This window comes from Centrocercus urophasianus, unplaced genomic scaffold (assembly GCF_019232065.1).
Source record: "Centrocercus urophasianus isolate 14NV4802_14NV808 unplaced genomic scaffold, USGS_Curo_1.0 seq_21, whole genome shotgun sequence".
Taxonomy (NCBI): Eukaryota; Metazoa; Chordata; class Aves; order Galliformes; family Phasianidae; genus Centrocercus; species Centrocercus urophasianus.
The window spans coordinates 10933759-10949370 of NW_024884767.1; the positions used below are offsets into that span (position 1 = coordinate 10933759).

General features: G+C 37.8%; 1 protein-coding gene across 1 annotated transcript in view; it reads left to right on the top strand.

Moving 5' to 3' along the window:
* The window catches only part of LMNB1 (lamin B1), a 30052-nt gene extending 14667 nt beyond the window's left edge, over positions 1–15385 (top strand). Inside the window, exons 6-11 of the mRNA XM_042823073.1 lie at positions 1956–2176; positions 3167–3392; positions 4675–4779; positions 5202–5321; positions 5989–6093; positions 8657–15385. Of these exons, the coding sequence (XP_042679007.1) occupies positions 1956–2176; positions 3167–3392; positions 4675–4779; positions 5202–5321; positions 5989–6093; positions 8657–8698 (819 nt within the window). The 3' untranslated portion in view covers positions 8699–15385. The remainder of the gene's footprint in view (positions 1–1955; positions 2177–3166; positions 3393–4674; positions 4780–5201; positions 5322–5988; positions 6094–8656) is intronic.
* Positions 15386–15612: the final 227 nt, after the last annotated feature.

A 15612-nucleotide genomic window follows, 5' to 3' on the forward strand; every position in this document is an offset into this window, starting at 1 on the left:
CTAAACAATTTAGTTCTTTTCTTCAGTATCTGAATGCTTTAGTGCAGTATTCGGCAAAGCATGATTCCAAGCCAGAGCTAAAATAAACAGTTTGCTTGATATCTTCTTCCATATTTGACCCACTTATTATCTAGAGCTATTTTTAAAATGATGAAATTGAATGATTGTGCCAGGATTGGGATGAAGTTAGAGGGCGAAGTGCATCAAGTAGCTACACTTGAGGTTTGTAGAGCTGAAGCTAAATGGACGTAGTGTCAGGTCACAGTATACAGATCATGCTTATAGAAGTGTGACACAACCTATGACAAGTCACATATTCAGTGCTAGTTTACTTGATCAAAATAGTCATGTACTGGAAAATCTGGAGTGAAAAGCTAGACAGATTTTAATGCTTGTTACTGAAGCTCGTTTCAGAACCTTACTGATCAGTTGAATGCAATGAAGACTTTGTATTTTGTTCCAATAAGTAATTAGTAATTTTGTAGTTTTTATTCTTCCTATGATTAGTGATGAATTTTGAATTGTATTGCTACTGTATAGTAGTCTTGGAGAATTTCAAAATTCAGTCTTGGAGAATTTCAAACTTCAGGTGAAGAACATTCATGCACTTTCCAAATAACTTCGGGTATGAGTCTTCCCAGTTTTTCTGTTATACAGTAAAATTATTTTCTAAAGTAGGCCAGGTTGTGTAATCAGTGTGCATGAGGTTGCACAAGAATTGGGTTAAGGCTTCTGGCTACTTAGCTCTTATTTCTGCCTTTACATTGTGATTGTTATTGTTCTGGTGGCTCAGTCAGTGTGTTGGTTTTTTCCTTCTAACTTCAGTTAAATGTCAGTGTCATATTGCTAACTTAAATTGGCTGCTAGGTTTAAAAAACTTCTAAATCTACAGAGGTATGTGCTGTGAATTTCAGCAAATTCTGTAATCTTCTGCATAACACTAAGCGCTATCTGAGTCTTAAGAGCAGCATCTAGTTAAACTGGTCCTCTGCATCTGCGTGATAGGCTGCTTGTTTTGCTATTGCTGTACTATGATGACTTTTAGAGTAGTGTGCCTTCACAGCAAATTTGATGATTTAACCAGACAATATGGTTCTAGAGCACTATTGGTTTTTTTTTTTTCCTTCAATTAAAGTATTTTAGAGAACATCAGGCTGAAAAAATGCTCTCAGGGAAAGTAGATCTTAAAGGTGTCGTGATTTAGTTATTCTTTGGTAAGTATTCCCTTCTGTGTATACAATATTAAGATCATAGAATTGTAGAATCCTTAGAGTTGGAAGGGGACCTCTGAAGGCCATCTAGTCCAACTCAGCTGCCATGAACAGGGACATCAGAGCTAGAACAGGTTGTCCAAGGCCTGATCCAGCCTCACCTTGAAAGTCCAGGGGTGAGGTATCAACCACATCACTAGGCAGCCTGTGCCAATGCCTTGCAAATTAGCTTTCCTGTGGACCAATTGCCACTGCAGTTTCAGCAGACCTTGAAAATGTTGGTAGGCAGGCAGGCATTCACTATTCCTTTAGATAAACTTCTTCAAGAATTTAGAATTGGCAGCAGTAAACTGAGGCAAGGAACATATATCTGAGAGCTGAAAAACAGTTATGTATCACAGGTTTTGAAGTTCACCAAGCTCATTTTCTTTGTGTCCTACCCAGTGTTATCTTTAAACACACTGACTTTTTAGTTCCATTCTTCTTCAGCTGTGGTAATACTTAGTTAATTTTTCTGAAATATGAAAATGTTTGCCTTCTAAAGTATGTTGAAAATTTCATTGGGACTTAAGGTGTTAAAGAAAATGTGGAGAACAGGATGTTGAGTGTGGATGGGTTTGAATTTGGAGAGAGAGAAAGAGGGTGCTTAGTCTGGTATTCTGAAGTTCAGCTTACCTGATTAGTGGAGTGCTTTGACATTAGAGTGAGCTATCCTTTAGACCACTGTTTTTCAATGCTTTCTAGTCTAGAGCATGGCAAGATAGAGTGCATGAGCTTGAGGACGCCTTGTCCAAGGAGCGGGAAAACTGTCGCAAAATACTGGCTGAGAATGAGAGAGAAGTGGCAGAGATGAGAAATCAAATGCAGCAGCAGTTCAGTGACTACGAACAACTTCTGGATGTTAAACTGGCACTTGATATGGAAATCAGTGCATACCGCAAATTGCTGGAGAGCGAAGAGGAGAGGTATGAAAGAACGTGGCAACATGGTGACTCTGCGCGCTTGCTTGTCAAACTCTGTTAAATGGCAGTTCTTTCATTAAGCCCTTTACTGGTGTTAACAAAACGCTGTTCTTTGCATCCTTGTGTCTGACACACATTTACCTCTGTGACAGAAACTTTCTTGAGTATTTCAATGACTGTTCTACAAAGATACAGATATTATTCCCCTGTTGAGAGTTAGCCCTGAGTTGTTATCCAAGTTGCTTTAAGCATGGGTTAATTTAATACTGTCATAGCTATTGTGATAACCTAATTCAGCAGATAGCTACACTTTCTACACCTGAGTTCAGCAGCACTGAGAACTTTGACTTGGCAAGTCACAGTTGTGATTTGAAATTGTGTATTCCTTTGGTTTTTTTTACTGGCACACCTCTCAGCTGATTTTTCTGTGTGGGGGTGAAATACTGATGGTGGTTTTGCCACAGACATCTTTGTATAAATTTCCTACCAAAACTTAAGTCCTTGTAAGAGTGTTGCGCAGTTGCTGTTTGTGAGCTTTTTGGACTTACTACAGCTACCCAGTAGTGCAGATGATTTTATGATGTTAATATAGTACTCTTTTGTTTTTCATGTCCCTGAGCATTAATGAGCTGTTTGACAACATTTTAATTCTTTAAAGTAATTACAGCTTCAATTCTGATGTAATGTTTTTTGTTTACAATGTTCCTCTACCTTTAGCTATGTAATTCGGTGGGAACAGGAGAAGATATGAAGAAAGTTTTTAAATGAGGGTAGAATAATTTGTTTTATTTCCTTTTGCTTCCTGATGGAGCACTGGAAGAGGCTGCCCAGGGAGGTTGTGAATTCTCCTTCACTGGAGATTTCATGACCTGTCCGGATGCCTACCTGTACAGCCTGCTGCAAGGGGGCCTGCTTTGCACAGAGCCTGACTCAGTGATTTCTAGAGGTCCTTCCAACCCCTACAGTTTGTGATTCTGATTTTCTTCAATTTAGGCTCAGACTTTCTCCAGGCCCATCTTCTCGAGTGACAGTTTCACGAGCTTCATCAAGCCGTAGTGTACGTACCACCAGAGGAAAGAGGAAGAGAATTGATGTGGAAGAATCTGAAGCCAGCAGTAGTGTTAGCATCTCCCATTCAGCTTCTGCCACTGGAAATATCTCTATTGAGGAGATAGATGTTGATGGAAAATTCATCCGCTTGAAGAATACCTCTGAACAGGTTTGAAAGTGCTCATATCACGTCTTCACAGCGGGCTGATTAGGTAGAAGGCTTTCTCAGCACCATGTCACATCTCAGGCTTAATGTTGACTCTAGAACTAAGGCTGTATGAAAGAGGGCAGTTAGAAATTAGTGACAGTCACAGAATGTTCTTTCCAACATTGTATTGTGGGTTAGTAACAATTTCCTGATTGTTTTTAATGGTTTTCGAGGTGCCAAACTCTTTAGTTCTGCTTTGCCAGATGATCTGGCTTTACAGTTACAATTATCATTGATAGCCTGAAGTCCATTTGCACTATTTCTTATCTTCAGAAGTTTCTCTCTGCCTTAAGAAGGCCCAGAAGAAATAGCACCAATGCAGAATGAAGATCTACATGTCTGTGAAGTTCTAACTGACTAATTAGAGACACTCTTTAATACTTGTGTATGTCTTCATTAAGTTACAATTTTCCTTCTTTTCTTGGTTGCATCTGCAGTTTTTGGAAGGAGCAATATTTGCTCATGCCAAAACCTTTCCAGATTGTTTTTCTGTGGATAGGCTGCAGTTTGCATCAGTGGGGAAGTGGGACAATATTTAAAGGCATTTCACTTAAAGAAATGCTTTGACTATTACTCATGCTTTTGTTTGAAGGACATCAACTGTTGCATTAAATTGGTCCTGCCCAAGATAGGAATTTTAACTTCTGTTTAAGGGGAAAAAAAAAACAATCCTGTGTTATGTTTTAGTGTTTATAAAGACGACTTTAACTTGCTCTAGTGTGTTAAGACCTCCCACTTTTCCCTAACCATTTTTTTTCAGCAACTTCCCTCTGCACCATGTGGGATTCCCTTCTATTATAGGTGACTCCTAGCTACACGTTTGTTTATCCATAGCTGAACCATCAGCTCTAAGTAGCCATATATGATTCATAGTTATTGCACTTAGTCAGGCATAAACTTTTCAGCAACATTCTGTAGTGCAGTGTTCTAAATTGTATGTGGGAGTGATCAGGAGTGCTGGACAAAATGTTGTAAGGCTTAATACTTGTGCATTTATGTGGACTAAGGTATAAAAAAGCCTGAAGCAAACTAAGACACTAATTTAAAAAAGGGTGATGTTAAAATGGAGAAGTGGAATGTATTGAAATCTAACCTGGAATAAGAAAAGATCAGCTTGCCTAAAACTGTAGCTATCTATGTGCTGAAGGGAAATACAAAATTTTATATGCATCATGTCCGTATGTGTAAAATACCCTACATGTTTAACACAATAGCTGCTGACAAACTTTATCCTTCTTTTCAGGATCAACCTATGGGAGGTTGGGAGATGATCAGAAAAATAGGAGACACTTCTGCAAGTTACAGATATACCTCAAGATATGTACTGAAGGCAGGACAGACTGTTACAGTAAGTTGTCAAGCTTCACCTGTTCAGTTCAAACTGGCTTTAGGTTAATTCGTGTATGTCAGTAAGTCAGTAATGTATTTTTGTCCTTCCTATACAGATGGTGAAAAAAAAATCACCTGTATTTAGCATTCATTTTATCATCTGTTGGGAAGGGTAATTTTTAGTGAACAGAGTCACATTTCTTAGAAACTTACTTTATATATGCAACAATAATTTTGACTGTAAGTAGGTGCATTTGCATATTCAAAAGTGTCTGTTCATGTTAAAAAAGTAAGGATATTTTAATGTTTAAAAAAAAAAAAAAGTAGTAGCTGGAGTGAGACTTTATTTTTTCTTAACTGGAAGAGATTCAGTGGTGTCACCTAAAATGGAAGTGAATTATGTAAGACTAACAAGTAACATTCATTTGTGACTTTTAACAGATTTGGGCTGCAAATGCTGGAGTGACTGCTAGCCCTCCCACTGACCTCATCTGGAAGAACCAGAATTCCTGGGGCACTGGTGAAGATGTGAAAGTTGTGCTGAAAAATTCTCAGGGGGAGGTAAAGTAACTCAGATGTGTCAAACTTGCATTTGACTATATTGCCACTCCAGCATCTAGCCTTGTAAAGACATAGGTAGAACCACTGTTAGTTCTTTGCACTTCAGTGTATGTGAGACTGTAGTAAAATTTTCTCCTGCTACTTTTAGCCAAGCATACTGTGCACTTTTCTTGAACTTAATTGCAGTTAAGGGGTGCAGCGTTGAGGAAACTTACAAATTTTATATACTCCATTTGTTCTGACATTGCTCTGATGGGGGTGCCTCAATTTTGAAGGTAAAAGATATTAGTAAACTTTTCAGTGCTCTGTTTTTATTTTGTTCCCATGAAAACTGTGTTAATGAGGAGTTAGGAAAACAAGTGTTAATTTTAAGTAGATCAGTGACTATGACATGTAGCAATTGAGGTAAAATACTAAAATACAAATTTCTTGTAATAGTAATGGGGCAAAAAGGCTTGATGTGCATTTTTAGGAAGTTTTTTAACTGTTAAGGGATTTACAACTGAAGTGTTAGGAATGCTGTGTACGTACTTTCCATGTGCTGCAGTGCACAGACAAACTGTACAGTTGGCTGTCTGAACAGGTGGCATTCCACTTTCTCAAAATACAAGTAGATCATCATGAGCTCTTGGAAGAGTCTGTTATTAAAAATGTAACTCCTTTGCAGGAAGTTGCTCAGAGAAGCACTGTCTTTAAAACAACTGTAAATGAAGGGGAAGAGGAGGAGGAGGAAGGTGAAGAAATTCTTGAAGGAGATGTTGTCCACCAACAGGTATTTTGTTAAGGCTTGTCCAGACTACTGTCTTAACAAATTTGCTTAGATTGAAAAGACATTTTTAAGCAGGGATTTTTTTTACATAAGTGTCATAACTGTTTGAGCATGGGTGTTCTGTTGTTTTTGTTTTGTTAAATCAGTAATTGAATTAAAACATAACTTTTAAGAATTATTAAAATTAGTAGGAAGATACGGGATTTTCTTAAACTTTCTGATGCAATTGGACTGAGGGAAATGTATGGTGTTTGCTCTCAGTCTGTACGTAAAATTGTAGTTGCTTACTTAGGGAACTTAAATGTTTCATTTCCTCTAGGAGTGAAAGTGTCAGGCATGATGAAAAAACGCAACTCTAAAGGCAGAGGTGTGAACCTGCAGTGACAGTATAAAGTGCTTTGAAAGATGAGAGAATACTCAGATACAGCATACTGAGTAGTTTGCATTCTGAGTTTGGTGTTAATGCTTTAACCAGTAGCTTTCTAAAAAGACAGTAATTGTAATGGGCAAATAAGTTCCTCTAAGGCCAAGGCCATATAATCATAGATTCCTCAGTGTTGGAAGGGACCTCTTGATTGTCATCTAGTCCAGCTCCGCTGCAATGAACAGGGATACCACAGCCAGTTCAGGTTGACAGGACCTGATGCAACCTCACTTAAAAGTCTGCAGGGATGGAGCATCAATCACATTACTAGGCAACCTTTTCCAGTGCCTCACCACTTCGCTGTAAAAGATTTTTTCCTAATATCTAACATAAATCTACCCTCTTTGAGCTTGAAACCATTTACGTTTTTCTGCCACCACAGACCCTGCTGAAGAGTCTGTCCTCTTCTTTCCTGTAGCTCCCCTTTAGATAATGAAATGCCATTGTCAGGTCTCCCCTCAGCCTTCTCTTCTCCAAGCTGAACACCCTCAGCACTTTCAGCCTTTCCTCATAGGAGAGGTGTTCCATCCCCTGGATCATTTTTGTCGCCCTCCTCTGGGTGTGCTTCAACAGGTCCATGCCTCTCCTGTACTGAGGACTCCACATCTGGAGGCAGTACTCCAGGTGAGGCCTCACCAGCACAAAACAGAGGATCAGGATCACCTCCCTTGGCCTTCTGGTCACGCATCTTATAGATATTTTGCTCCTTTAGCTAAAACTTATTTTTCAGTTAGTATGGGTGTTAATGTTGGTCAGGAGAGTGAACATAGAACAGTAACTAAAGTTATGTATGTAAATCTGCAGGAAACAATGAAGAGAGCTGACTGCTTGAGAAATCATGGTTTTTTGCCAGGCATGTTTTCGGCCTGTAACTGAGTTGTATCTTAGTGGCACTGAATACAGGTGCAAGCTTTTACTACAGTTTTTCAGTATTGAAGTGCATCCTGTGGCAGCTTGGTTTCTGGGGTGTGCTCTTCAGCTAAAGCAGCGTTAGCTTTTCAGCAAAAGAAATATTAGTGGATTTTTTTAAATAAAAACTTCTGACGTATTTGTATGTGCTCACTACTGTATTCACCAGCTGTGTAATCTCAGTGATGCTTTTAGCTATAAACTACAGTATGGTCTTTGTTATTTCTGGTTGTCATGACTTCAAGCTACCCTGGGTAAATATGGGAGTTGTAAGGTGTGAGGTCTCCTTGGGGCACAGTAAGGTGAAATGACAACGGACAGTTGGCTAATGAGTTTATTCAAACAAGAGTAGTTTCAAATTTCCTAGGGAATGTGATTATTGGTACTACGTAAGAAATGCAGTTTTAGTGGTAAGCTATGATGAATTGACTTGCATCTGTTCTAATATAACTTGAAAAGAGGGAGAAAAAGAGAGAAATAAAAATAAAGATACTAAGAGACAGTTCTCACCCTTGGATCCAGCAGTGGTTGTTCCTGCCATGGAAGATGTGCACACCTGAAAGGGCAGTGCTTTGCCTTCTTTGTCTTTGTGGCCCTTAAGGAGAAGTAAAGTGCTTCTTCAGAATGTTTCAGAAATGAGTCTGGGATCTCAGATGGTTGCCAGGTCTCCTCTAATGTTGTAACTGAGATATGGCTCTACCTCTGCACAAGCACAGTTCAAGATTTGGTGTATTCTGGAAATGGGCCGGAGGGGCTTCAGTGGCTGTCTTTGTCACTCTGCTGAACTGAGTACAGGTGCAGTTTGCCACATCTCTTCCTTCCCCACTAAGTCTGCTTGTTGCAGGTCAGCAGGTCCGTGTAATCTTCACAAGATAAGGAAATCAGTCTGGAGGAATACTTGCCTTGCAAGGCTCTTTCCTCCAACTTTTCCTCATATCGTTACTGTGGTGGTCTCCTTTTACTCTTCTACCAAGTATTTGCTTCTCACTTACTTCTCAGTCTCCTACAGTGGTGTCCATCTTCCATTACCTCACTTAACAGGATATCTAGCATTCCTTTACTTCATAGGGTCAAGACATTGTATTACAATTTGCATAGACCATACCAGGCTAGTAATTGTACATTGATAATACGTATGTATTATATTAATAATATATATAGTTATACTGTTTTTGATTTCTGAATATCTTGCTGTTGGATTTTTTCCAATCATGACTTTTCTGTTTGTGACAGGGGACCCCAAGAAAATCTGACAGAAGCTGTGCGATCATGTAACTCCAGTCATCCAGGTTCTTCAAATAATGGTGATCATTGTCTACAGAATAGCCTTCTCAAAAGCACAATGTATTTTTGTAGTTTCTTTCTGTGAGTTCTTAAGCTGAAAGTCTAATGGCCTTAATTTCCTGACATTGAAAATGAAGTTTTGTAAAAGAAACTGTATCTGTGACTTGTTGTTAGGACATAAACTGGTGATTCTGAACTTTGTGTACTGTTTGAAAATGACATTCCCTACCCCTAGTTTTATATGCCAGTCTTTTTTTTAAATAGAAACTTTAGAAGTTTCTGCATTCCAGGGATTGATTTTTGTTGGACAACACCACTCCAGCCATCTACTGTTGACTTCTTTATACTTAGGTGCTGTTTGGGAAGGGAAAGGCATTTTCAATACTATGAACTTTTTGTACTGAAGACATTTTCATATTACAGCGCAATCAAAGATAAACAACTTTCTTATAGAAAATAGACTTTTTTTAAAAAAAGAAGGGGATAAACCATAAAATCGTGTAAGCACTCAGTTCACGAAGGATGCAGTAAAAAAAACTTTCTATTGCTACTTTGCTTAGGTTTCTTATTCTGAAAAGGGGATTCATGTGAAATGTGTTAGTTGTATTGTTAAGGTAGTGTAACAGCTTAAATTTCTTACATGTTTTTTTTGTAACAAAGTCAATTTTAATATTGATTGCTTTGCTTGTTTACAGTTTTTAGGAACAAATCCAAGTCTTCTAGAAATCTAGTCTATGTTTCTATGGAAAACAACTGTAGTTCTGTCAATGTGGAAAGTTTCAGTTCTTTTTGCATTTACCTACTGTTTGAAAGCTTTGAATAAAGAGTAAAGTATCTCTGTATAGACACTTCAGATTAAGGTTTTGAAATTTGTTTTGCGATAAAATGGAGTTAAAAGTTGAATGATTGCTAGGTATTTAGAACTGATAGGATTTGAACTTGGGAAAACCTGCATGTAAATGGAACAGTGGCACTTGATTTGTAAGATTTCTCTTAAAATAATGAGGAACAAATTGACATTTCAAAAATGAATTCTTTGGACCTTTATTCAAAGTGTACATAACTTTCTGTAGTTACCTTTGTCTTGATCTGAAGGTTTTTTTAATGGCCAGAATCATGGGAATTCATTGTGCTTTTTTGCTATCAGTTTCTTGAAAAACAGAACTTCTTAGTGTCTTCCATGTTGAATCAGTTTCTATCCTGATGAACTACATCATGACATTCTGAATTTTTGCCAGCAGAAGTTAGAGGTGGCCAAGGCTTATGTGGATGGACAGAGATTGGTGGGTCTCCTCCTTTTGGTAGTAACATTGGCTTAAACAACTGCATTAGACCCTGAAGTAAAACTTGTTTTAATTTCCTGTTTAAATGTGAGCATTTGTATTTATGTAGTATTTTCGTATAATTTCAGTATTACTTCATATTCTGTAATATTCTCATTATGTCTAATTGTTTCTCCTAAGAATAATGTTTTTCTATTATAGTCTGAGATACTGATGTTACAGGCGTTACCTGTATAAATGAACACTTACATTGTAGTAAACTGTTTATTCCATTTCTTATTTGTTTTCAAAACTAATAGCACAGACTAGCAATACAATTCTGTTAGATAAGACAGTTGATAAGAGATTATTTAACATGTATCAGTGTTCTTGGCTCTAGCTTTTGTAGACCCTCTTTTATCACTGCAGAATGATGAATAGTGCCTTAACCTTTATGGGAGCATGTACCTAGGAGCAGCTGCTTGAGTCTTGTGAATATTCAGGTAAGTCAGCACTCTTGCGATAGATGGCAGTAGACAAGTGCTGATTTTTAGAAAGGTGCTTTAGAATACTTGCATAAACTAGCCTAAATAATGTTAGGAGATTTAAAAAGGGGTGGGGGGGTAAGCCTTCTGTATGTTGCTGACATTTAGTGTGGAAACATCCTGCCACTAGATGGAGATCTTGCTATTGAACTATATTCTTAAAGCAAAACAACAACCGTGAATACCTTTCCTACATTTCATGTGAGTCCCATAATAACTTCAGAAAGTTTCTCTTTACTAGACTGAACAAAGTCCTCCTATCTCTTCACCACAATTTCAACCTTTAATTAGTCTCTTGAAAAGCACTGACCTCAAGCTTGAAATATATGATTTTGTCAGTATTTTTTCCTACCTCTTAACTGTTGTAGTTACTGCTGTTATTTGCCATTTTGTGTGAAAGAAGGCAGGTGGATGGAATTCCTTAAAGGTATCAGAGCACTGGAAAATAAGCTTGTTGGTTTTTAATGTAATGCTTTGCAAAATGTGTTTTCATTTTCTGTAGGTTGTTAGCTAATGAGCTGGAGAAGAATGAAACAGTGTCCTAGTTAGCTCTGTAGACCGGCTCCTACTACTTCTAGAGTAACATCTAAAGATTGCTTCTAGGTACACTTCCAGAATTGACAACATAGATGATCAAGATGTGATACTGATCTGTTTTGTACCTGACAGGTGAAAGCTGCTTAGTGACTTGCTACATGCAACAGGGGAAAAAAAACAAAAAACAAAAAACAAAAACAACACAACAGTGCTAGAAATACATCTGCTAACACGTTCTTCCTGTGAAAACCAGAATAAGAACTTAATAAGCAAGTCTTTTGTCTTCTGTAACACTGCTATAATATGATGAGTGTTCCTGAAGCAAAGTGTATTCCCACCAGTTGTTCCTGGCTCAGAAGATTGAGTTTAGGTCTGGTCATAGTAAAAGCAACTAACATTTAGATCATGGTTGGTTTGTAGTGGACAAGTTCATAAATAAATGCTGGTGTAAGCAGTCTTAGCTGCATGCTACAAATTGCTATATGTTTCATCAACGTCTACCCCTGCTGTGATATAATGTGGGGAAGTGGTATCAATGTGCTCCAGGGAGGTTCAGAATGGATGTGAAGGAGAATTTGTTCATGGAGAGAGTGGTCAAGTCTTGGAACAGGCTGCCCAGGGCAGTGGGGGAGTCCTCTTCCTGGAGGTGTATAAGGGAACATATGGACGTATTGCTGAGACATGTGGTGTTAGTGATGGAGCTTGTTAGGCCAGATTGATGTTCGCACTTGATGATCTTGAAGGTCTTTTCCAACCTAGGTAGTCCAGCGGTTGTGTATTCCACTAAAATATTTTCCCAAGTAGACATCAAAACATGTAAACTAGTAGCTGTTCATGACTGCATTTCATGACACATTCTATTCAGTAGAAACTAAGGATTTATTTGTCGACTTTTGTAGAAGCAGTTTTAATGCAGTTCTTAGAATCTCACAGGGAATCTTAATTGTCTTAACCAACATTCTTATATTGATATGAGAGTTTCTGGAGTTAAAAAGGTGTTTTTATGGGAAATTCCAAGTCTAGAAAGTGGTGCTTTTATATATCTGCTATAAGCACTATATGTCCTCCTCCTGCTTTTAAAGAAAAAACAATATGCTAATTGACTATGAAGTACTTTTTTCCAGGCAGGAAAGTTTAGTAAAGGTAGGAAAGGTAAGTAGTTGATGGGAATAAAAACTTCTAAAGCTCTTGACCAAAATGGAGCATTTTATGAAAGAAACAGAGGCTATGTAGGATGAAGGAGAATATTTATTTAGACTTAATTGGAGCACAGCAGTTAATATTGAGGAAGTGATGGGGCACTTAATTATTTATAATTCTCAGCTAGATACAGGAACACAGCAAAAGTAGCTACTCTTTATCTCTGTTTTTGCTTAGTGTGCATTTAGCAGCCTCCCTCTAGTTTTCTTTAATGAGTTTGTATAGATAACAGAACTTGTTCTCAGCATGCTTAAATCTGAAGGAAGAAAACAGGTGTGATGGCCCTGGAAAAGGTATGTTGCATTTTATACTGATTGTATGGTTGGCTGCTTTTCATCTAGCTGCCAAAAAAAAAAAAGTTTGGGTGCAAAGTATTGTAGCTAATTTGGCTGTTCCGTTTTATGAACAGAAAAGATTATTGGTGAGCAAGTCTGACTTAATTTAAGTCACAGAAAGCAGTTACAGAATTGGTTGTCTGTGCAACTGTAGCATTTCCTTTGTTTTTTTTTTTTTTTTCCGGGAGATGGTGTTTTTGCTTTTCAGCAGAGTGGAATGCTGTTGATAGCATATCAGCATTATCCTTAAGTTTTATTGTGAAAGTGTTTTGTATGCTCAGGATACAGCTGAGGGACAAGTTGTTAGTTCTATAATCTTTCAGCATCAAAGGGAGGAAGGTATTTCTGTAGTGTTGCCACAGTGAGGTGTGAAAGACTCAGTGAAAGCTGGGTAAAAGCTAAAAGCAGATACTAAGAAACTTGGCAGCATGTTTACATGGGTTTAAAAAAGCTTTCTTGTTGCTTCATGGGATAAACAAAAAACATAATGAATAACAGCAGTGAGTTGGTATGTAGTACAGTGTTATCATTGCTGTGTTATATAGTGCTTATCCATATTTCAGACTTTGTTTTACAGGCTTGCTAGATGTTTATGAAGGCCTTTGTTGTACACTTTGCATTGTCGGTCAGCTTCAGAGGTACTTTGGATGCTCCCAAACAGTACTGGGCAGTAAATAGGTATTTTCCTGCTTGCATAGAAAATTCTTTTTTTAATGAAGCAGATGCGTTTTGAATGGAGCTTGGTCTCATCAACAGATGAAAAGTGTAATTACTAGGAGTTTTTAATCTTACCTTTGTTCTGTAGGGTAGAGCTTTCTTTCAGTGCACAGCTGGTCCCTCTTGTAGCTTTTCCTATTTTTTTTCCTGATGGTAGCTCCTTGGTATCTCTCTGCATCAAAGACTGTCTATGGATATTGGCCCTAATGCCCATTATGTGCTAAGTTGCCCAATTGCCCAATTGTCCTACATGAGTTCCTACTGGGGAAACAACGCAGAGCTGTTTTAAATAAATGGCAGTTTGAAATCTCAGTCTGGCGGAACCATACAGCCAAGATAAAAACAAAACAAAACAACAACAACAAAAAACTGAGGGCTAATTAATCTTATGCTGTGGTGTCCATGCAAAAGGCTATGGTATTTCTAAAACTTCATTACAAGAGTGGTATAGTCATATATAAATTTCTGCTACCCAGTGCATATATTCTCCTTCTGCCTACAGTGTATACTGCTGCTCTCACTGTGTCACTGTCCTCGGTGTGAGTGAGAGGTTACATAGCTGCCTGTTGTTGAATCTCTTCCCTTTTCAGCATCATAATTTTGTCACACACTACTTCTTTAATCTCACCTTACTTTTGTCTTTTTTGTTGTTTCGGTGATAAATCAGGCTTGCAGGGAAAAGGTTGCACAGAAGGAAAAGCTGACTTTTTGCACTGTACTCATACTGAATTGTAGTAGACTCCGAGCTTAGTGGTATATACAGGGATGGTGGTCTATCATCGGAAGACAGGGTGTGAAAGGAAGGAATGGATCGACGCTGTGTGTGTCATTAGAGATGGGTTCTTGATTGTTTTGTTTGTTTTTGATTACTTAAGTTGCTGGTTTTTATCCCTTTTGGCTCAAAATACTGATTTGAATGTACTACCTCTATCACTTTTTTCATGGAGAAGGAGTATAAGCAGCAAGGCCAGCTGCATGAGAGGAAAGAAGAACCTTGCTAAGAAGAAAAGAGTGACATCCTATTAAAAACAACCTCCTGAATTATTAGTTAACCTGTATTTTTGCTTAACAGACACTATTGTACAGCTGGGAGTTCCAGGTAACTGTAGGTACACTTGCTGTATCTAATCAATAAATATATTGCTGCTGCTGTAGAATATCTGCTGAAATCCAGTTTTGAAATTGTTAATGGGAATTTGGATTTGATGTGGCAACAATGGCAGAAAAGCTTCAGGAAAGCCTTTTGACTACAAGTCTTCACTGCACTTCAGAAGTGTGAATAAGATGTTAACATCACCCACCTTCTTTGTATTTTATGGAAGTACAAGGATGAATATGAAGTGCATAGTATTTCCATAGGTTTAGTGGAAAAGGCTAGATGTGTGTTTGGTCTTCTCTGTTGTTTTTCTCAAGAAAATCCCTGGCAGACAACCAGTAGTGTCTTTGCCTACCATTTCTACCCTGCTTGCTTGTGACATACAGAAACTAACGTAGCAATGTATTGTGCTTTCTCTGGTTGCTTCAGAATGCCTTCTGCTTAAATAACTTTCTTGAAACTAGAAATGAAACTTGATCTAACAAAGGCCGTCTGTTTCAAGTTTTTCTGTTGGTCTGTGTGCAGATGACTTGCAGCTTGATTTGAATTACTGTTTTCCTTGTTACTACTGGAATTCCAAGTCAGCCCAATTTTTTGTTTTATAAAACAAAACAAAAAAAAAAACTCTGACTGAACTTTTTTGTGGGCACACTTCCAGGTTTTCTTTTAACCTGGAACATTCTCCTTATATCCTTTTCAGTCTTCTACCCAGATAGTTACTGTTCTGTAGAGATATGGTAATAATACATTTTAAGCAGTCACACTTTTCTATACACTTCTTCAGAATTTTGAATATTTCTCCTGCAGTTTTGTTCTGGAAGACAAGCAGGTATCCATTGCCAAATATATGATCAAATCCTGACCTTACAATCAAATTAAAGGATACAGCTCTGTAGGTTCATAACTTTCTCACATGAAGAGATGTTTGTTTCTTGGTGTGAAACTACGGTTTTATGTCTGAATAAAATTGAGATTTATTGTTCAAACAACTGATTATTTTTATACTATGAAATTGACAGCTTCAAGAAGTATTGATAAGCAGTTTCTTTATGGAATTATTTGGACAAGTCTAGCTATAGTTATGTTAATGGATTTGTCTTGGTGTACTAAGTTCATCTCTCCCTAAAGCACAGCCCTAAGCTCTTCTGATAGTGAACTACTTATGTATTCCTTTTATTATCACTGCAGAGTTTGGAAAACAATGCACGTAGTG